The 21,798-nt window shown below is 42.8% G+C and overlaps 1 protein-coding gene across 2 annotated transcripts in view; it reads right to left on the bottom strand.

Moving 5' to 3' along the window:
• The window catches only part of GABRB3 (gamma-aminobutyric acid type A receptor subunit beta3), a 447,629-nt gene that overhangs the window by 213,784 nt on the left and 212,047 nt on the right, over nt 1–21,798 (bottom strand). For both annotated transcript variants that reach the window (XM_073541491.1, XM_073541492.1), the window contains exon 4: nt 15,518–15,738. In XM_073541491.1, the coding sequence (XP_073397592.1) occupies nt 15,518–15,738 (221 nt within the window). The remainder of the gene's footprint in view (nt 1–15,517; nt 15,739–21,798) is intronic.

The raw sequence follows: 21,798 nt of genomic DNA, 5'->3' as shown, positions 1-21,798 counted from the left end.
GACACTGTTTTTGGACCCTGGCATTTGGCCTAAGTAATCGGGTGCTTTGCTTGCTTGCATGTACTTGAGCATGCTAGTGGTAGTCAAGCTGCTAGTTGTGCTACCCCTGCCGATGCTGGCATGGCAGACCTTGCAAATGGCCTTTTTTGGTCAAAAGGACTGTCTTTTTAAAAAGTACCAAACTCGGGAACATCTAACCCTTGGTTTGGTAACTTCACCTGTGTTGATGCTCTGGATATCAGTTGCCCACCTTGTGTCTCTGACCACCTCACTGCCTCTTTGTGCCTGTTGTGATGCTGCAGATCCCTCCCCCTGTGCACTGCCGCCCTTGCTCTGCATGTTACCTTCCCAGGTTAGGTATGTGACTTCATTGTCCAACACCTCAACTTCCACTTCCGCATCCTGGTCCTTCTCCTGACTGCTGACATAACAATACCACTTGCTGACATTTGTCTCTCATCATCATCTAGCTCTTGCAACAATAATTTCATTTGCCCACCATCGCCTTCTTGTGAGCGTGGATGTTCAAATATTTGAGCATTGCTACATGTGATCGCCTTATGTCCAAGTCTATAAATGGAAATATGAACAGCTCTTCTTCTTCTAAGTGTCCAAGTGTAGATTAGGTGTCTCTGGGCACTCAGCATGGTAGAAAGAAGGAGGATCAGGGTGAGGATTATGTGGTCCAAAATCAAGGCTACTGACTTGACTGTGTGTAAGACAGGGTGGTGTTGGGAAAGTGACTGGAATCATTATCTGCTATCCATCCAAAAACCTTCTCACACTTGTCTGGCTTCAAGAGTATTGTTCCGCACCCCCCTATAAAGTGGGACAGGAAGCTAGATCGACATGATATGTGTGTTTGTTGTGCTCCCATGGCAGGCACAGTTTCACCTTGCCCACAGCCTCGGCCTCTGGAAGACCATCAACATCATGTCCACTTCACCGTCCCTTACCAGGCGCCTTGCGTATTTTGAATTACGTATGATATATCCCTGTTGGGAAAACATTGCAGACAGTATTATGATGCCAGAAAAAATTCCCAACTACAGATGGACATATAATACTGCAGTATCAATATAGTAAAGCAATCTTTTAACAATTTTTTTTTCTTGGGGACTTTGAGGCCTGACTCTAGCATGACAAATGCTGTATAAAATGTCACTGCTGAAAAAATGCAGTAATACAATGTAAGCAAAATTTTCCCACTTCAGATGGATGTATAAGACTGCAGTATCAATATAGCAATGCTATTTATACCCAAGCAAATTTTTCTGTTTGGGGTTTTGAGACCAAACTATAGCATGTATAATGCAGTATAGAATGTCACTGCTTGAAAAAAATTGCAGTATTACAATGCCAGCTAAATTTGCCCATTTGAAATGGACTTATGAGACTGCAGTATAAATATAGCAATGCGATTTATTTAACAAAAGTTTTTTGAGGGGAGATTTGAGGCCAAACTCTAGCATGCTAAATGCTATATAAAATGCCACAGCTCAAAAAAATTCTGAATTACAATGGCAAACAAATTTGTACACTTCAGATGAGACTAAAGTATAAATATAGTAATGCAATATTTTTAACAATTTCTTTTTATGCGGATTTTGAGGCCAAACTGTAGCATAACAAATGCAGTACAAAATTTCAGTGCTCCAAAAAAATTGCAGTATTACAATGCCTACAAAATTTGCCCAATTGAGATGTACGTATGTGACTGCCGTAGAAATATAGTAATGCGATTTATTTAACAAACAATTTCTTTTTTGGGGGATTTTTGACATCCAACTGTAGCACACTAAATGCTGTATACAATTTCAATGTTCCAAAAATTGCAGTATTACATTGCCAGGCAAATTTGCACACCTCACAACACAGACGTAGGAAACTGCAGTATAAATACAGCAATGCTATTTTTTTTAACAATTTCTTTTTTGGGGGTTTTGAGGCTGAACTGTAGCACAACAAATGCCATATAAAATTTCACTGCTCCAGAAAATTGTAGTATTGCAATGCCAGCAAAATTTGCCCAATTGAAATGGACCTATGTGACTGCAGTATATACTAATGCGATTTATTTAACAAACAAGTTTTAGGGGTTGTTTTTAGGCCCAACTATAGCATGATAAAAGCATTATAAAATGTCACTGCAAAATTTGCCCAATTGAGATGGACATATGAGACTGCAGTATAAATATAGCAATGTGATTTATTTAACAATTTTTTGGGGGGGTTGAGGCCCAACTGTAGCACGCTAAATGTCATATAAAATGTCACAGCTAAAAAAAATGCTGTATTACAATGCCAGGCAAATTTGCACATCTCATATGGACATATGAGACTGCGGTATAAATACAGTAATATGGTTTTTAACAAGCAATTTCTTTTTTCTGGGATTTGAGGCCAGACTGTAGCCTGACAAATGCCATATAAAATGTCACTGATCAAAAAAATTGTAGTATTACAATGCCTGGAACATTTGCCCAACTGAGATGGACATATGTGACTGCGGTATAAATATAGCAATGTGATTTATTCAACAAACAATTATTTTGGGAGTTTGAGGCCCAACTATAGCATGATAAAGCCATATAAAATGTCACTGCTGGAAAAAACTGCAGTATTACAATGCCAGGAAAATTTGCCCCATTGAGATGGATGTATGAGACTGCAGTATAAATATAGCAATGCGATTTATTTAACAAACAATTATTTTGGAGGGGGGTTGAGGCCCAACTGTAGCATGCTAAGTGCTGTATAAAATTTCACAACTCAAGAAAAGGCTGTATTACAATGCCAGGCAAATTAGCATACCTCAGATGGACATATGAGATTGAGGTATAAATATAGATATTCAATTTATTTAACAATTTATTTTTGGGGAGGTTTAGACGCCCAACTATAGCGTGCTAAATACTGTATAAAATTTCCCAGCTAAAAAAAAGGATGTATTACAGTGCCAGGAAAGTTTGCACACCTCAGAAGGATGTATGAAACTGCAGAATATAGTAATGCAATTTATTGAACAAATAATTTATTTTTGAGGGGTTTTGATGCCAAACTATTTCATGCTAAATGCGGCATAAAATTTCAGCTAAATAAAGGTTGCATTACAATGACAGGCACATTTGCAAACTTCACATGGACTGCAGTATCAATATAGCCATTAGATTTTTTTACAATTTTTTTGGGGGGCTTGAGGCTCAACTGTAGCACGATAAATGCTGTATGAGACATAACTGTAGCACACTAAATGCCATATAAAATTTCACTACTCAAAAAAATTGAAATATTACAATGCCAGGCAAATTTGCACACCTTACATGGACGTATGAGACTACAGTATAAATATAGGAATGTGATTTGTTTTAACAATATCTTTTTCAGGGGGGTTTTGAGGCCCAACTGTAGCACAATAAATGCCATATAAAATTTCACTGCTCAAAAATTTGCAGTATTACAGTGCCAGGCAAATTTGCCCAATTGAGATGGCCATATGAGACTGCAGTATCAATACAGCAATGCTATTGAGATCCAACCAAGTCTGGCTGTTTGTTTTTGATGCCCAATTGCTGCAGTGCAAATAATGTATACCATATATACCCGCGTATAAGCCAACCTGTGTATAAGCCGACCCCCCTAATTTTGCCACAAAAAACTGGGAAAACTTATTGACTCGTGTATAAGCCGAGGGTGAAATCAATAGACTATGCCCCCATATGCTGCTCCATAGTTTATGCCCCCATATGCTGCCCCATAGACTATGCCCCATATGCTGCCCCATAGACTATGCCCCCATATGCTTCTACATAGTTTATGCCCCCCATATGCTAATCCATAGAATATGCCCCATATGCTGCTCCATAGACTATGCCCCCATATGCTGCTCCATAGACTATGCCCCCATATGCTGCCCCATAGATTATGCCCTCATATGCTGCTCCATAGACTATGCCCCCATATGCTGCCCAATAGACTATGCCCCCCATATGCTTCCCCATAGACTATGCCCCCATATGCTGATCCATAGAATATGCCCCCATATGCTCCAAAAAATTGCCATACTCACCTCTCCTGGGTCCATCGCCGCTGTCTGCCGCTTCTTGTGTCAGTGACTGTTCAGCCAGCAAAGGGGCAGCGTGCACTAATCACGTCACCATGCCCCCTACTGCCTAAACGTCACTGACACTGGATACAGCAGAGACAGCGGTGAACAGTGATGGACCGGGGGACAGGTGAATATCGCTATACTCACCCATCCTGCTGCAGTCTCTGCAGCCTCGCTTCTCCACTGTCTCCCTTCCTGTCCTCAGCGGTCACGTGGTACCGCTCATTACACTCATGAATATGCACATATTTATGAGTGTAATGAGCGGTACCACATGACCACTGAAGACAGGAAGGGAGACAGTGGAGGAGCGAGGCTGCAGAGACCACGGCAGGACAGGTAAGTATGATCTCTGACACCCCCATTCCCCCTCCCCCGTCGACCCCCAGGTATATGACCCGTGTATAAGCCGAGAGGGGGACTTTCAGCCCCAAAAAATGGGCTGAAAACCTTGGCTTATACACGAGTATATACGGTAATATTTCCCTGCTCAGAACAATTTGCAGGATTAAGAGCAAAAATAATAATATTAGCCATGAGAAGGGTTTTGGTATCAGTTGCAGGCTGTAGGATGAAGGACTTAATATTCACCCTATTCTGTCCTACACAATCCCTTCAGCACAATCTCTCCATAAGTGTTGCTAACAGCAGTATTAATATGTATTATAATTAGCCCTAAGAAGGACTGTAGTTATTCTACACAGAAATATAAATGTGGCTGAATCCCTAGCTTGTACTCAGCTACAATTCTGTCCCTCTCTCATCAGCATTTCTTCCTACTCTGCTTGTTTCCCGTGTACAGTGTGCCGAACATGGCGTCACGGGTCTTATTTAGATATGATAACGCTATGCGGCCAGCCAATCACCGTGATGCCACAGCCAAGATGGCTATGGCATTACAGTGACTATCAGGCTATTTCTACATGTTCATTGGCTGTCTACAATGCGCCAAACATGCACGGTTTGGACTTGAGCTTCCCCTTGAACATTGAAACAGTACTCGCCGAGTGATGAGCATTCCAAGCACATTGATGCTCGAGCGAGTAAGGAGTAGTAACAAGCATGCTCCCTCATCACTACTTATTAATAGGCTAAAATTTCTGCTCTCCAAGGAAATAATTGTCCTTCTCTGTACACTGTACACCTCTTATATTGCTTGGGCATTCTCTTGCTGTATAGTTAGGGTTTTTAAATTAGCAAATATAAACAACTATATTGTACTAAGCAAAAGTTCAAGGCAGGTGTGAAAAAAATGCTATAGCAAGAATGCTTTCAAAAAAGAGAATTGTTAGTTTATTTTTATCAATTGAGAAAATGCAAAGTTACTAAAATAGAAATATAAATACAGTAGAATCAATATTTAGTATGTCCAGCCTTTGCCTTTAAATCAGCATCAAATCTAAGTACACTTGCACACAGTTTTTGAAAGAACATGGCAGGGGGCTGTTATAATTTTTCTTTCAAGTTGCCCTTTCCTCAGTTCGGAATGTAATAAAGAAATGGCAGTTAACAGGAACAGTGGAGATCAAGATAAGGTCTGGAACACCAAGCAAAGTTTCAGTGAGAACTACTCATAGGATTGCTAGAGAGGCAAATCTGAAGCCCCACTTGACTGCAAAAGACCTTCAAAAAGATTTAGCAGACTCTGAAATTGTGGTACATTGTTCTACTGTTCAGAGACACCTGCACAAATATGGCCTTCATCTGAAGAAAACCTCTCCTGCATCCTCACCAAAAAATTCAGAGGCAGAAGTATGCAAAAGTACATCTAAACAAGCCTGATGCATTTTGGAAACAAGTCCTGTGGATCGATGAGGTTAAAACAGAACTCTTTGGTCACAATGATCAAAGGTATGTGTGGAGAACAAAGGGCACAGAATTTCAGGAAAAGAACATTAAGCATGAGGGTGGATCAAACATGCTTTAGGGTTTGTTTTGCAGACAATGGCACAGGGATTATTTCATGGGTAGAAGCAAGAATGGATTCAATGAAATTTCAACAAATTATTGATACAAACATAAGACCATCTGTAAAAAATGTGAAGTTGAAAAGAGGATGGCTTCTGCATATGGATAATGATCCTAAACATTCGTCAAAATCCACAACAGACTACCTCAAAAGGCTCAAGCGGAAGGTTTTACAATGATCTGAATATCATTGAAAATCTGTAGCTAGACCTCAAAATAGCAGTGCATGCAAGACGACCCATATATCTAATAGAGCAGGAAGAATTTTCCAAGAAAAAAATGGATGAAAATCCTTTAAACAAGAATTGAAAGACTCTTGGCTGTCTACAAAAGATAAAAATATAAATATTTTTTGCCTAAAATACAAAATAAATGTGTCATCTTTAACTTTAGCTCTTTTAGAGATCATTTCATCTTCGACTTGCTTAACTGTTCAGTTTAACAGTGATTTTGACCAGGGGTGCCCAAACTTTCACAAGCCACTGTATGTATGTAAAAAAAAAGTTATGACTCTCAAACACAAAATCAATAAAGTCCCTGTTCATTAAATGGTTAATGGAAAGAGTGATCCTTTTTTCACAATAAGGCTGTGTGCCCACGATGCGATTTTTAAGCGTTTTTGCCGCGATTTTCGGCGCGAAAACGCTGCAAAAACGTTAAAAAATCTTGTACATGACGCACCCCATGCATTCCTATGGCATTCCGCACATGCTGTGCTAATTCTGCGCTTTTTTCCGTGGCGGAATCGCATCGCGGAAAAAATCGCAGCATGATCATTTTTTTGTGCGGAATCGCAAAGAATTGCCGCGATTCTGCACCCATAGGAATGCATGAGAATCGCTTACTTCCCGCATGTGGCTATGCCCACCATGCGGGAAGTTAAGCGTCTCATGTGCAGTTGGTACCCACGATGTGGAGGAGAGGAGACTGTCCTCCAGGCCCTGGGTACCATACCCCTGTAAAAAAAAGAATAAAAAATAAAAAATTGGGGTATATTTACCTTCCGACGTCCCGCGCTGCCATCCCGGGCCTCAGCGTTCCCAGTAATGCCTTGCGGCAAGGTCCTGTGATGACGCGGTCTCGCGAGATCGCTATAGTAACGCGAGACCAACGTCATCACAGGTCTCGCAAGGCATCGCTGGGAACGCTGAGGCCCGGGATGGCAGCGCGGGACGTCGGAAGGTAAATATACCTCCATTTTTTATTTTTTTATCATTTTTAACATTTTATATTTTACTATTGATGCCGCATAGGCGGCCTCAATAGTAAAAAGCTGGTCACACTTGTCAAACACTATGTTTGACGAGTGTGACCAACCTGTCAATCACTTTCCAAGTGATGCTTCAAATCGCTTGGAAAGTGTTTGAGAAAATCGCGGCAAAATCGCAAACAGAATCGCGGTAAAATTGCAGTGAAATCGCGCGGAAAAAACACGCGATTTCTGGGAAGGAGTCCGGTTTTCATTGTGGGTTTTAAAACGCTACGTGGGCCCATAGCTTAATAGTCATTTTTTGCATTATAATGAACAATTAAGCAATGTTATCATAATAATAGTTCTTAAAAGGGGGAACATTTTACATATGGATGCCATGAGCTTCATTTCTGTTTGGGAACACACAATCTTAAATACACTTAACCGCATATTTTTTCACTGAAGAGCTAATTAGGCCAATGCTTAAACACTATGTATTGGAGAAAGCCCCAAACCACACAAACACAGCATGCACGACTGCACATATTACATAGTTATAGAGTTACATAGGTTTAGAAGAGACACAGGTTAATTAGGCTCAACCTTTCTCAGTCATTAATTGCCAGATAATCATAACCCTACATGCCATTTGCTATTAGATTGCCATTATGGTGCTGACATAGCTTCACTATCTCTTCAGGTAGGGAATTCCATATTTTAACTAACTATAAAGAAATCTTTTCTAAGTTGATGTCTAAATTGCCTTTCATCCACTTGTGACAAATATTTCCTCTTTTTTGTAAACACTTTGAAAAGAAGAAATCATGCGTTAAGTCTCTGCACAGAGCACACATACTGTATATGAAGGGGCTTGTGCACATGATTATATTTTCTGTCCAAGAGTGATCCAGCAAAACATCAGATCGCACAGGGACCAATGTTGTTCTATGAAAATGTGCACGTCATATTTTTTCCTTGGACCAAGCCAGTCTGAGGAAAAAAAATCACTGAATGTCCACATTTGATCATATATTCGGATTACACTTGGCCATGCAAGTCAACGAGTCCATGAGAAATATTAGAACAGGACTCGGTTGACACATGGAAACATTTATTTTTTTTTAGCCCTCTACAGATAATTTCCTGCTCATGAAACTCTGATTTTATCATAACTACAGCCCACAGCCCAGTAAGTTACAAATTTATGGAATCAGGGTCTCCACCCCTACTTAATTCTGCTCTTAAATTAGGTGGCAAAAACACTTTAAAGATCTATAACGTTGGTTACAATATGCTCCCTTAAAAAAAGATGTGTACTCTTTTTTCGTTTAACGTGAATTTCTTACGACACGTAAGCAGATTCCAGGAGTAAATGAGAGACTTGTTGTTAGGCGTCAATGTTCTTCCACTGTGCGGGATAAATCCCAAGCAGTACCTGCGGCTGTGGTCTCCCATTATGGCCCAGCTGCTGCGAGTGCTGCTCAGCACAGACGTCGGTCCCAGCATCTTGTTCAGGCTTGTGAGATTCGTTTGCTTACTGCTGGTTCTCCAGCCAAGTCTATGGCAACCAGCAAGGTGCAGGTGCAGCCTGACAATTGGGAGTCTAAGTCCAGAGTGCACCCGACTGAGCATGTCCGTGATGTGGCGTCTGCTCATTGGTGGTCAGACGTGTGCTGCTCTGGGGAGGTGGCAGCTCCAGATTGGCCCACGCGCAATATCTTGGCCGACTGGGCATGAGTTTCAGGTGAAGCCTAGTATATAAAATTCCCCCAGCGGTGCACGCAGGCACGCTAGTATCACTTATGTGTGATGTTTGTGAGTGGATACTCTACCACTATGCTTACACATGTCGCGATATACACTGTGTCACGGTTCCTAAAGTGGACCCACTGGGTCACGGGACCGACCGGTCCCAAGTGAGCTGACCAGGTGGAACCAACCCATATACAGGAGCATTAGGAGCAGGCCTGGGGGTATGCACACCGAGATAGCTAGTATCAGGGACCGGCTCATAGGAGACAGAGACCAAGACGGTGCAGGTTGCGCACTGGGAAATGTGATGGAGATCAGGGCAGAGCAGAGCGTGTACCGGGTAATGTACAGGAGACCAGGACAGAGCAGAGTTCACACAGGGTAATGTACGGGAGACCAGGGCAAAGCAGCGGGTGCAGAGGGTAAAGTTCATAAGACCAGGATAGGGCAGGATGTGCACACGGTAATGTACGGGAGACCAGGGCAGAGCAGAGTGCGCACAGGGTAAAGTACAGAAGATACATGAATAAGCAAAGCATGCACCCTGTGGAGAGCGCTGGGTCCTAAGACACACCAGTACAAGGTATGCACCAGAGTGAATCACCAGGTGCTGATGTGAGAGAGAGAGTGCCAGAAATACTGATGTCAGACACAGAGGAGGAGGGCACTTCCAGGTCAGGACACCTGGAAACCAAACAAAGGAACCAAGCAAGCGTGCGCCCGCAGCCTAAGAGGCACACTGCACAGGCACAGTCCATGGCCGCCCCGGGAGGTACGCAAGCCAGGAGACACCCGACGTGACCCCCACATCACCAGCACAGAAGGCCCGGGGAGCGGTGGCAGGGTCATCGGCCGCGGCGGTAACAGTACCACCTCCCTTATGCCCCTCCTACTTAAGACCGGTCAGGAACTTTCCGAGGATGTAGAGCATGAATGTTCTCCTGGGGCTCCCATTACCTCTCCTCAGGACCAAAACCCTTCCAATCAATTGGTAAGAAAGTTCTCCCTCGAACCTTCTTCATGGCAAGAATATCTTTTACTTCAAAAACATCCCCAGTGTTAAAGAATGGCGGGGTATGACTGGATGTGGCATGGAAGCGGTTGAGCACCATGGGTTTAAGAAACGATACATGGAAGGCGTTGGGGATACGGAGCATGACAGGCAATGTCAACTTGTAGGTGACCTCATTGAGTTTCTTTAAAACTTCAAAGGGACCAATGTAATGGGGGCCCAGTTTGTCGGATGGAATCTTGAGTCTGATATATTTGGATGCGAGCCACACTTTTTCACCTGGAAGATATTTAGTAGAGTCCAAGCGGCTCTTGTCCGCATGTCTTTTCAACCTGTAGGAGGCTTTTTCAAGTGAACTTTTGGTCTTTTTCCAGATCTGGGAAAACTCCATTGACATGTGTTGGCCGCTGGCACACCCGAGACAAGGGGTACCAGGAGATGTATGTTGGGGTGTTGATCCAACACTATGAAGAATGGAGACTTGGCAGAGGATTCACTGGAATGATTGTTATATCTGAACTCCGCCCAGGGAAAAAGACTGACCCAATCATCCTGATTAACATTACATAAGTGTCGAAGATAAGAAGTTAGAACCTGTTTAACTCGCTCCACTTGGTCACCTTCATGAGTTTCCATAGAGCTCTCCATAAGCGGGAAGTATATTGCACACCTCTATCGGATACTATGCGTAGAGGGAAGCCATGTTACTTGAGGATATGGTTAATGAAGATTTTCACCAATTCAGGAGCTGAAGGCAGCCTGGGTAAGAGTACAAAGTGTGCCATTTAAGAAAAACGGTCCACAACCACAAAAAGAACCATACAATCCGATCAACACGGTAGATTGGTAATAAAATCCATGGCTCTATGCTGCCTGGGAGCTGAGGGCACAGCAAGAGGTTGCAAGAGCCTGGAAGGAAGTTTCCTAGGGATCTTATTCTTGGCACAGGATGGATAAGCCGTAAAGTCTTACACATCTTGACAGAGAGAAGGCCACCAATAGTAGCGAGAGATGAGAGCCATCGTTTTCCTAACACCTGCATGGCCGGCTAATTTAGAGGAGTGACCCCAGCAGAGAACAGCAGAGAATCTTTATTCTGTCGGGCTTTGCCACAAATGTCTTAAGGCCCGGTCACACTAAGCAATCTCGCTAGCGAGATCGCTGATTTTGTGACACATCAGCGATCTCGCCAGCGAGAGCGCTGTGTGTGACGGGGATCAGCGACCGGGCCCCCTGCCGGTTATCGCTGATCGTGCTCGAGCGGCCTGGGCCATTTTTTGATCGCTGGTCTCCTGATGCCCAGCGCGCATCGCTGCATGTGGCAGCGAGAGACCAGCGATCAGCGATGCTGGACGCTGGTTTCTAATGTAAACGTTGGGTATCCAGGAGCCGCGGCTCCTGGATACCCGCTGTTTACCTTGGAAACCGGCGTACATGCTGGTTTACAAGGTAAACGTCGGGTATCCAGGAGTCGTGCGGCTCCTAGATACCTGATGTTTACCTTGGAAACCAGCGTGTATGCCGGTTTCCAAGGTAAACAGCGGGTATCCAGGAGTCGCGCGGCTCCTGGATACTCGACGTTTACATTAGAAACCAGCATCCAGCATTGCTGGTCCTGATCGCTGGGGCTGTCTAACAATGTCCCAGCGATCCCATCATGTCGGATCATTGATGGGATCGCTGGGACATCGTTTAGTGTGACGGGGCCTTTACCCGGTGGAAGGTGAGAAAGTCTGAGCAGAGCTACGATGATAACTCTGGTGGGATTGATAATATGAGAGGGTTCTTCTTCAGTATCCTCCAACAGGAAGGATCTAGACAACGCGTCTGCTTTGGCATTCTTAATACCTGGCCGAAAGCAGAGTTTGAAGTCAAACAGAGCAAAAATCAAGGACCACCTGGCTTGTTGGAGATTAAGCCTTTGAGCAGACTGTATGTACGATATATTCTTGTGGTCATGGTAGATAACAAAAGGATGTACAGCTCCGTCCAGGATATATACCACCATTCCTCCAATCTTAATGTCCCCAAAGGAATAGTTGTGTTCAGAGGTAGAGAAGCCTCTGGAGGAAAAAACTCAGGGAACTAAAGGACCAGAGGGAGACTTCTGAGAGAGTACAGCACCCGCTCCCGTGGATGAAGTGTCCACCTCAAGAATGAATTACTGGCCTCTGGATGATGTAATACTGGTGCTTTTGCAAACACCTGATTTAAGGTTACAAAAGCACTTTCCGCTGCTGCTGACCAGGCCTTGGGATTGGACCCCTTATGGATGAGGGACGAGATTGGCTGAGATAATGAAGAAAAAGGAGGGATGAATTGTGGGTAGTAATTCACAAAGCCCAGGAAATGTTGTATGGCTTTAATTCCTTGCGGTCATGGCCAGTTGAGGATAGCAGACATCTTCTCTGGATCATAAGACCAGAATCGTAGATAATATATCCCAAAAAAGGCAAAGAGGTCTGTTCAAAGATACACTTCTCGAATTTGGCGTAATGCTGATTGTCTCGTAAACGTAGCAATACCTGACGAACATTCCTTCTGTGGGTAGGAAGATCCGGAGAAAAAACCAAGATGTCGTCCAGGTAAACCACCACACAATAGAAGAGGTCCCGGAAGATATCATTAACTAACTCCTGAAAAACTGCAGGAGCGTTGCAGAGGCTGAAGGGCATGACCAGGTAATCGTAATGGCCGTCCCAGGTATTGAAACGCGGTCTTCCACTCGTCCCTGGCGTGAATCTAGACCAAATTGTAAGCCCCGCAAAGATCAAGTTTAGTGAAGATCCGAGCTCCCCGTAGTCAATCAAAGAGCTCAGGGATGAGTGGCAGAGGGTACTTATTCTTGATGGTAAGTAATGTCATTAACACCTCTGTAATTGATGCAGGGTCGAAGGGAGCCATCTTTCTTTCTGACAAAAAAGAATCCTGTGCCAGCAGGAGAAGTAGACATCCAAATGAAGCCTTTGGCCAAATTTTCCTGGATATAATCTGACTTAGCCTGGGTTTCAGCTGGAGAGAGAAGGTAGATTCTACCTCGAGGAGGAGTAGAGCCAGGAATAAGGTCATTCGGGCAGTCGTAGGCACAATGAGGAGGAAGGTTCTCTGCCTCCTTCTTGCAGAAAACATCGGCGAAGGACCAATAGGCGACTGGTAATCTGACTGGAACGGAAGCTGGTCGAGATTCTCTGACAGGGCGAACGGATGGTAGACAATGATTCCGGCAGTCCTGACCCCAGCGCAGAACATCCCCGGACCGCCAATCAAGGATCGGTTCGTGTGCCCTTAACCAGGGAAGACCGAGAAGAATGGCATGAGAAAAGTGAGGCAATACATAGAATGCAATTCTCTCGCAATGCAGGGCTCCAATCTGCAGTTCTACCTCTTCAGTAACCTTAGTTATGATCTCTCGCAGGGGTCAACCATCCATTGAAGAAATCAACAGTGGGTTCGCCAGGTCCTTGACCAGAATGTGGTATTTGTTGACCTCCTCGAGACCTATGAAGTTCCCTGCTGCACCCAAATCCACTTAAGCCACCTCCGAGTATTGCATAGGGCTTAAATTAATCTGAACCGAAAGAGTCAAAGGCAGAGAGGAATCCTGTTCACCTAGGGAGGTGTCTCCTACTAGACCTAGCTGGAAGTGTTTCCCAGGCACACCGGACAAGAACGAAGTAAGTGAGAGACGCTGCCACAGTAGAAACATAGGCCTTGCACGACTGTCTCTCTCCGACGCTGCTCCGCCATATTGACCCGATCCACTTGCATTGGATCAGGTGTGAATGCAGCAGACGACGCAGTAGGTCACGGACTGGGAGGCCTATAGGTGACTGGAGGGGGGCGATTAATTTTACGTTCTCTAGCAGACTCACGTGAACGCTCTTGAAAACGTAAGTCAATACGTGTGTACAAAGAGATTACATCCTCTAAGGAGGTAGGAGTATCTCGACCGGCAAGTTCATCCTTGATACGACCCGACAAGCCATGTGATCCTTTTATAGCCACAGCCTTCCAGGACCTTGCTGATGGCCCAATCCGAGCTGCTTGAGAACCTGAGCATGTGACCTCCGACCACCTATGAGGGGTCATCTCACAGGCATGCTCAGAAGGGAAAAAGCAGGACGTAGTCCCAGGAGCGTCTGCTCGCTGCTGACTAATGCTGAATGCTATAGCTGAACTTGGGGCAGCAGCAGCAACCAGACGCAGAGCTTTAGCCTGAGCAAGACACTGGGACCAACATCTCTGCTGAGCAGGAACCTATGTGGCTGAAGAAGAATGGGAGACTGCAGAGGCATGGCTTGAGATTCCCCCTGTGCAGTGGTGGGAACTCGATGCCTAACACCCTTGGCTTAGCATCTTTCTTGTGTGTGGTTAGCAAAGTTGAGTTACAGAGCAAGTCCAACCCTCAGGCTATACCTCCCTGGGAAAGTGACAAGGTCTTGCACCTAGCGTCACTTGAGTTCTTTTCCTTGGCTCTGCATCTGTCTCTTTCTTGTGTGCGGTTAGCACAGTTGAATAACAGTGCAAGTCCATCCCACGTGCTACTTCCTCTGTGACGTTTATCAGGGTTTAGTGCCTTGCATACTTTTAGCAGTACCACTCTGTGCACTAACTGAGCTGGGTACTCTGAGTTCTCTTCACACTGTGTGACTTTTAACACAGTGTGTTTAAGGTGATCGTTCGCTGTTTAGTTCCACCATTGTTCACTAACAGAAATATTTCATCTCTGCATGGTGGACCCCGGGTTCCGATTGCACTTTATTATTTATTTTTATTCAGTGCATTCTGCCATCCCTAACACTTGCCAGTGAAATCAAGCACGTGAGCAATAAATAAGGCTAGTTTCACACTAGCATTTTTTGCCAGCAGCGCATGTCGTGGCTAAGCCCCGCCCCTGCCCACCCCCTCCGGTCATCTCTGCCTAGTATCGCACACGGCTGCATGCGATCTGCACACCCCATCTTTAGCATAGGGTGCGCAGACCGTGCACTGACTGTGCGCTAATAGAATTTAGCGTGCGGTGCGCACCGAACGCTCTATGTTGTATTTTGGCACGCTCAGAGTACCGTCAAAAGGGCGCCGCGCACGCTAAATTCTACTAGCGCACGGTCAGCGCATGGTCTGCGCACCCTATGCTAAAGATAGGGTGTGCAGATCGCATGCAGCCGTATGCGATACTAGGCGGAGATGACTGGAGGGGGCGGGCAGGGGTGGGGCTTAGCGGCGGCGTGCGCTGCTGGCAAAAAATGCTAGTGTGAAACTAACCTAAGCATGGTAGCCAGTAAGTAATCGCAGGATCAATAAAAAAAGTATCAAAAAGAAATCAGAAATATTTGCTGATATACTGTATAACAGTATTAACAGTATTAATCAAATAAGCAACAGAAATAAAGTTTGTGTAATTTAGCTAACAAAGAAATATTTGTTTTATAACATATAGTGTTTTCTAAAGATACAGTAATTAATCTGGTGATGTCTTGCTTACCTTAAGCCATAGAGCACTGTCCCATCTGGATGAAGTCGGATCATCCGATTTTTTACAGTAACACCATGCACAAAAGACTTTTTGTCATTCAGAAAATAAGTGTCAGGAACCCACAACTGATCTGCCACTCGGTTGTCAAGTGTAAGGTTGAGGGGGATTCCTGTATAAGCTAGTCTCTTATCTCTCCAGTATTGCTGAAAATACATTGTCAAAGTATAATCCTGTAAAGACAAAAGAAGGAACATTTAATACATTTAATACATGCTTAAAACAAATTTTTATAATTTCATAATAGTAATCCCAAACTGCATCCCATATTTTACAAGTCAGTATCTTATTTGTTATCCACAGAGCTTTACAGACATTTTCATCACTGTCCCCAATGGAGCTCACAATTCCCTATCAGTCTGTCTTTGGAATGTGGGAGGAAACCCACAGAAACACAGGGAGAATATACAAACTACTTGCAGATGTCACCCTTGGTGGGATTTGAACCCAGGACCCCAACGCTGCAGTGCTAACCACTGAGTCACCATGCTGCCCACTCTTAATGCAGATGTTTAATTTAACATACAATGTACAATGTGACATTGTAAATTACTATATACTATGCAATTTTCTTATTGACTATTGGTGATAAGTCCCCAAGATGAGATTTTGGGTGAATGTGATTTCCTGAAATCTCTGAATTTTGTGTGGATTTTCCCCATAGATTTGGATTAAATGCAGAACATTTGAAGGTAAAAAACACATTTTTAGTGCATTTCAGCTGCTGAAACACTCAAAACAAGCATGTATAAACATGACTGTATGAATATGACTGTATGAATATGACAGTATCAATAAAGCTTTAAGTCAAATATCTGGAAGTATCAAAAGCAAAGCAGAATTAATAAAAGTTAATAAAACATGAGATACTGATATGAGACAAAAAAATGCAGTGTTGAAAACAAGTAAAAAATGTGTGTAAAATACGCACTGAAAAACTCAATGAAAAAATGCAAGTAACCTAATTTACATAAGGGGTGCATAAATACAATGGAAAATCTCCAACATCAAAAACTTATAAAAAAAAATACAAAAAAATATGCAATACAGAGCTGGGGCTGTAACCATACCCCTGGCACTGACTGACACTCGCTCTGCATTGGGGTTGGCTGTCAGTTCCAGCTGCCAATTGGTGACTGAATACGCACCAGAGCCACCCCCAAAGCTGACACTGTGACGCTGCGGGGAAAATAAAGATAATTTTCTCCCCACAGCGTTTGGCTAAGTGCGGGTGCAAGGCAGGTTTGCAAAGCTATTAACTTGCAGATTAACCCCATATCTGCAGGTTAACAGCGTTTTTTGCTGGTGACAGGGTTCCCTTAAGGAGGCTCCTTCAAGATGATTCAGGAGCTGCTGAGAGGTGGACCAGCATCAAAATACTATTAGTTGCCAATTCAAGAAAGTCTATAAGTATTCTGTTCTTGAAAAACCCCTTTTACAGCTTGCTCAGAATAATTTTTTAAACGTCCGTATAGTGTTCTGAATGTAAAACTGATTTTTTTTTTTTTTACACACGGACTCATGGTCTGTGTGTAAAAAAGTTGCAGCATGTATTAATTTGATCCGTATTCTGGGTCAGACTCGCCCATTATAAGACAAGAGGTGCATAAAAAAAACTGATCACATCCATACGCCATGGGTTTTTCACAGCTGCATTACAAATTTAAAGATACAAAATTATATTTAATAGTGATGAGCGAGTATACTTGTTGCTCAGGTTTTCCCGAGCATGCTCGGGTGATCTCCGAGTATTTTGGCGTGCTCGGAGATTTAGATTTCGTCGTCTCATCTGCATGATTTGCGACTTGTAGACAGGCTGAATACATGTGGGGATTCCCTAACAAACAGGCATTCCTCACATGTATTCAGCCTGTCCAGCAGCCGCAATCATGCAGCTGAGACAACAAGAACTAAATCTCCGAGCATGCCAAAATACTCGGAGGACACCTAAGCATGCTAGGGAAAACCTGAGCAACAAGTATACTCGCTCATCACTAATATTTAACCTTTATTATTTATTAACGTGTTCATGTAAAAAAGAATGCCATTTGGGTGGGCTGAATGGACATACAGATTGCATAAGGATGATGACACGGGTGGAAAATCGTAATTTTTTTCTGTAACCTAAGGCTTGTGAACCCAGCCTTAGGTCACATTACGATGATGAATATTTGTTGAGTTTTTGATGTGGCAGATTTTCTGTTTTCTGCACCAACTAGCTAAATTAGGTTAATTCCCGTTTTTATTGCATTTTTTTTACATTTGTGTTTCTATCTCATTATTGCAGCTGTGTTTTTTGTCTCCCATTAGTGTATCATGTTGTATACAAGGCTGCTTAAGTTTGGAACTTTCCTGTTACCTAACATTGAAGAAACTGTATTGATAGAGTCATGTGCAGGTTATCTATTTTTTTGTCCAGAGTTTCCACTGTGAAAACTAAGTAAAAATGCAAATGCGTTTTTTTACCTACACAAATATTTGATATGTCGCAGAATTCGCTGATTGCTGGTCAGTTTCCACATTGTAAGAAAAAAAAGCACAGGGGGCATGAGATTCATATAAATCCCACAGACTTTGCTGAAACTGTAAGATGCTGGATTTTCTGTGCACGAAATTATGCAGCAGCAAAAAAAAAAAACACATTGAGGAAACTTGTCTTAACAGTAAAGAAAAATCCAAAGTTACTGCCAATATTTTTATAGTATCTCGAAGGATTACAAAAAGCTACCTAGGGCGGTTTCACACGTCCAGATATTTCCGGTACCGGTAAACAGCGTCCTGGAGCAATCTGTGTCCATGTGGACACGTATACCATCCGAGTGTCATCCGCTTGCGATCCGTGTGTACGTGTTTTCCATCCGTGTGCTGTCCGTGTGAATACGTATCCAAACCTAAGGTTTCTATGTGCAAATGAAGGGTTAAAGTGTCAATTTAATGCTTTAAAATGGGAAAGGTGTGAGCCATTAGTGATGAGTGTTTCAAAAATTGACAAAAGGGTTAATACAATGACATATTAGCTTAGGGTTGTGTGTTATTATTCCTTAGGCCTCACAAATATGTCTATTTCAAATGAGGCGTTGTTGTTGTTGGCATGGCTTGTGACACGTCGCTTTGGGGTTCGCCAACTTATGCTTGGTCAGGAACCACGGGGAAAAAAAAGACTATGGGTTCACCCTATACTATTACTCCGTGGGGCACATGGTCATTTTACCAAGTTGTATGTTGAACTTTGCCAATACCCATTGAAGTTTGTGGCTTTTTGTCGCCTATCCATTTCTGGATTTGACACAATTCTGGAGTTTTTGCGTCCTTACCTTCTCAGACAAGACACCTGCATGCGACTAAGCATTTCTCCGGAGGAGCGTTTGCTAGTAACCTTGAGGTAACTTTTGTAAATCACACATTTGACTCAGGCTTTCACATTATATTGTGTAATGTTTGATTTCCCTAGGTTACGCACTAAACATTAAACAGCCATATATGTCTTGCTTAACATTCTCCTACAACTACAGGCCAAAAAACAATTTGTCTATGACGTATTACTATTAACCTAATCCTATTACCCTCAACCAAACTAGTAACATGCCAAATTTCAGACCTGGCTATTCTAACTTACACCTATGTGCTTCCTTCATGGTTGTTCTTTAGATTTTATTCAACATATCTGTTATAATTATATGTGCTGTCTGAGCTTCACTATGTTAGTATTGTTTTCCTTTCCATCATATTCTATACCTTTTTAGTATTGCTAGACACCTAAACCATTTTGTGAACAGAGTCCTGGCTACTGGTAATTCATTTTCTTCCCTCCATTTTGAGTTCCTCCATGGAACATCAACCATATCCGGGATTGTGTGCTCAACCTGTGATCTCATATGGGACAAGCTGAAGAGCCGATTCATGCCACAGCCAACCACACAAGACTGGCGCTGACCACTACAAGAGACGGCCTGGTGGTACCTAGACATAATCTGTGCTCAAACTGTCAAAATAAAACATAGATAAATTAGAAAATAATGTACGGCGCTCCCCAACTGCATAAAAATTGGGCTCCAAAGGCACAATGTGTTTAGAAGTGAAACAGAAAGTAAATTCAATTCAAATGTCTCACAAAAAGCCTACACTTCTCAGGAGAGTAAAAGAGATAAGAATCAAACACGCCTGCAATAATACTGGTGCACTGTAACAGGCTACTGCTGCAACACATAGAGGCTTACCCTGACTCTGGCTGAAGAGCAGGTGCCATCCTGATCGCAGTAAGTAGGCCACAATGGGGACCAATGGGTGCAGAGCAGGCTGGGATGAAGAGAAGTGTAGACTTTTTGTGAGACATTTGAAGTGAATTTACTTTCTGTTTCACTTCTAAACACATTGTGCCTTTGGAGCCCAATTTGTATGCAGTTGGGGAGTGCTGTACATTATTTTCACAAAAATGTCCAAACACTTTTGGCCTGGACACTAAGACTAAGAAGTGTGTGACCATTTTCATCCATGCTGTGACCCAAAATGTGATGTTTGTTCACCATGCCCATGTATAAGATCCGCTTAGAAACAACATAGCCTGCCAGACTTGTGATGTGTAGAACAACACAAACCTTTACATAAGTAAAAATTACCAGCAGACATATGTAAGGGCTTGCAGTGAGTAAAATATTTTGTGTGGTGTCCAGAATTAAGTCTAAATCTTCAATTTAGCACACTCAGACAGATTCAGTGGTGGGTCAACCAACAAATGTGACATACAAACAGTCCAAGTGTGTTTTATTTTTTTGGCAATATGTTGTGTATGGGCGCTTAATAGTAGTATGAAGCACATTATGATCCTTACATGTAAACTAAGTCATAGGCGATCATCTTCTCATTTAAACAACGTAATTTACACTTGCAAGGCTAATTTTTTTTTTCCATTTGCTCTGGAAATTCACACATGGCTAAGTATGGCAGCCTAGTTAGGCCAAAGCCCCAAAAATGTGAGACATCTGTACAGATATGGTTTTATACAGTACCGACTGTTAAATATGATATAACACAATTGTTAGCCCATAGCCCATGGAACAGTGCAAAACTTTACAAATGTAGTATCCCTACAACAAAAGTGTGACAGACATGAAGCTAGTGAGCAACACAAAAATACTGCCACAGACACACACTGCATGTTTTTAAAGTTTTCACCAAGCATGGTTAATGATGAATTAGTATCTTAAATAGAAGGATCAGACTATAAACCTAGGACTAAATGTAATATATATGATGTGGCATTTATGCACATGTAATCGAAGTACATGTATCAAAGTACTTCTGGCAGTTATAACATGGATGAATGTGACACGCATCTCTATTCTCTTCATACAGGTAACCAGCTTTTCCAATCTCTGCTCTGAATCCACTCCTGTGTCTCCATTCAATGTCAGCAAGCAGTTAATCCTGAATGCTATCTATGTGTTTTCAACTCTGCAAGCTTATATCTGGTATATAGTTTTTTTCAACTTACTCTGCTTGTCCCCTTATGTTGTGAGGTCAAGAAACTTTTCAAAGTGCTTTATGATCCATGTAGTGCTGGACATGTGTTTATTTGACCACAACATTTTATTGGGTCCTGGTGTCTCAATTTAGTGTGATTGATTAACAAGAAGAGAGAGCCAACAAAAAAAAAAAAAAAAAAACTTAGCCTTAACCTCCTATATATTCAGACATAGCTAGGGGGAGCATTTATGCAGGGGTGGCATTTATGCACATGTAATCGAAGTACATGTATCAAAGTACTTCTGGCAGTTATAACATGGCAGTTAGACAGAGCAGGAGACAGGTAAGACATTTATATACATCTACTCCCTGTACATTTGGAGTACAACAAATATATACCATATGCATTTGTGTAATTTATATCCTGGCCGCTGCATTCACACACATCCACCGCCCTGGCATTAACTCTCTACACTCCATCCATATTGGCCCCTCGCTTCTTTCCTCTCCTATGTATAGCACTCACGCTCTTTTCACATTGTTAAATTGCACAGATCCAGGCAGTCCCACCATTCAACATCAAAGACGCTCTCCCAAATCACTTAACCATCTGCTCACTCTTTCTATCCTCCTTCTCCTAGTCGCAGGAGACATTGCTCCCAACCCTGGTCCCCCATGTTATAGAAAGTCAAACCCCCCAACTGCTACACTCAGAAACCCCTCTAATCTTATTAATATTCCCTGCATGCCATCTGTCTCTCTTAATTGTG

Source organism: Dendrobates tinctorius, unplaced genomic scaffold (assembly GCF_039654945.1).
Source record: "Dendrobates tinctorius isolate UK_male_01 unplaced genomic scaffold, ASM3965494v1 ptg000121l, whole genome shotgun sequence".
NCBI classification, from domain to species: domain Eukaryota; kingdom Metazoa; phylum Chordata; class Amphibia; order Anura; family Dendrobatidae; genus Dendrobates; species Dendrobates tinctorius.
This window is presented reverse-complemented; position numbering and strand designations above follow the sequence as displayed.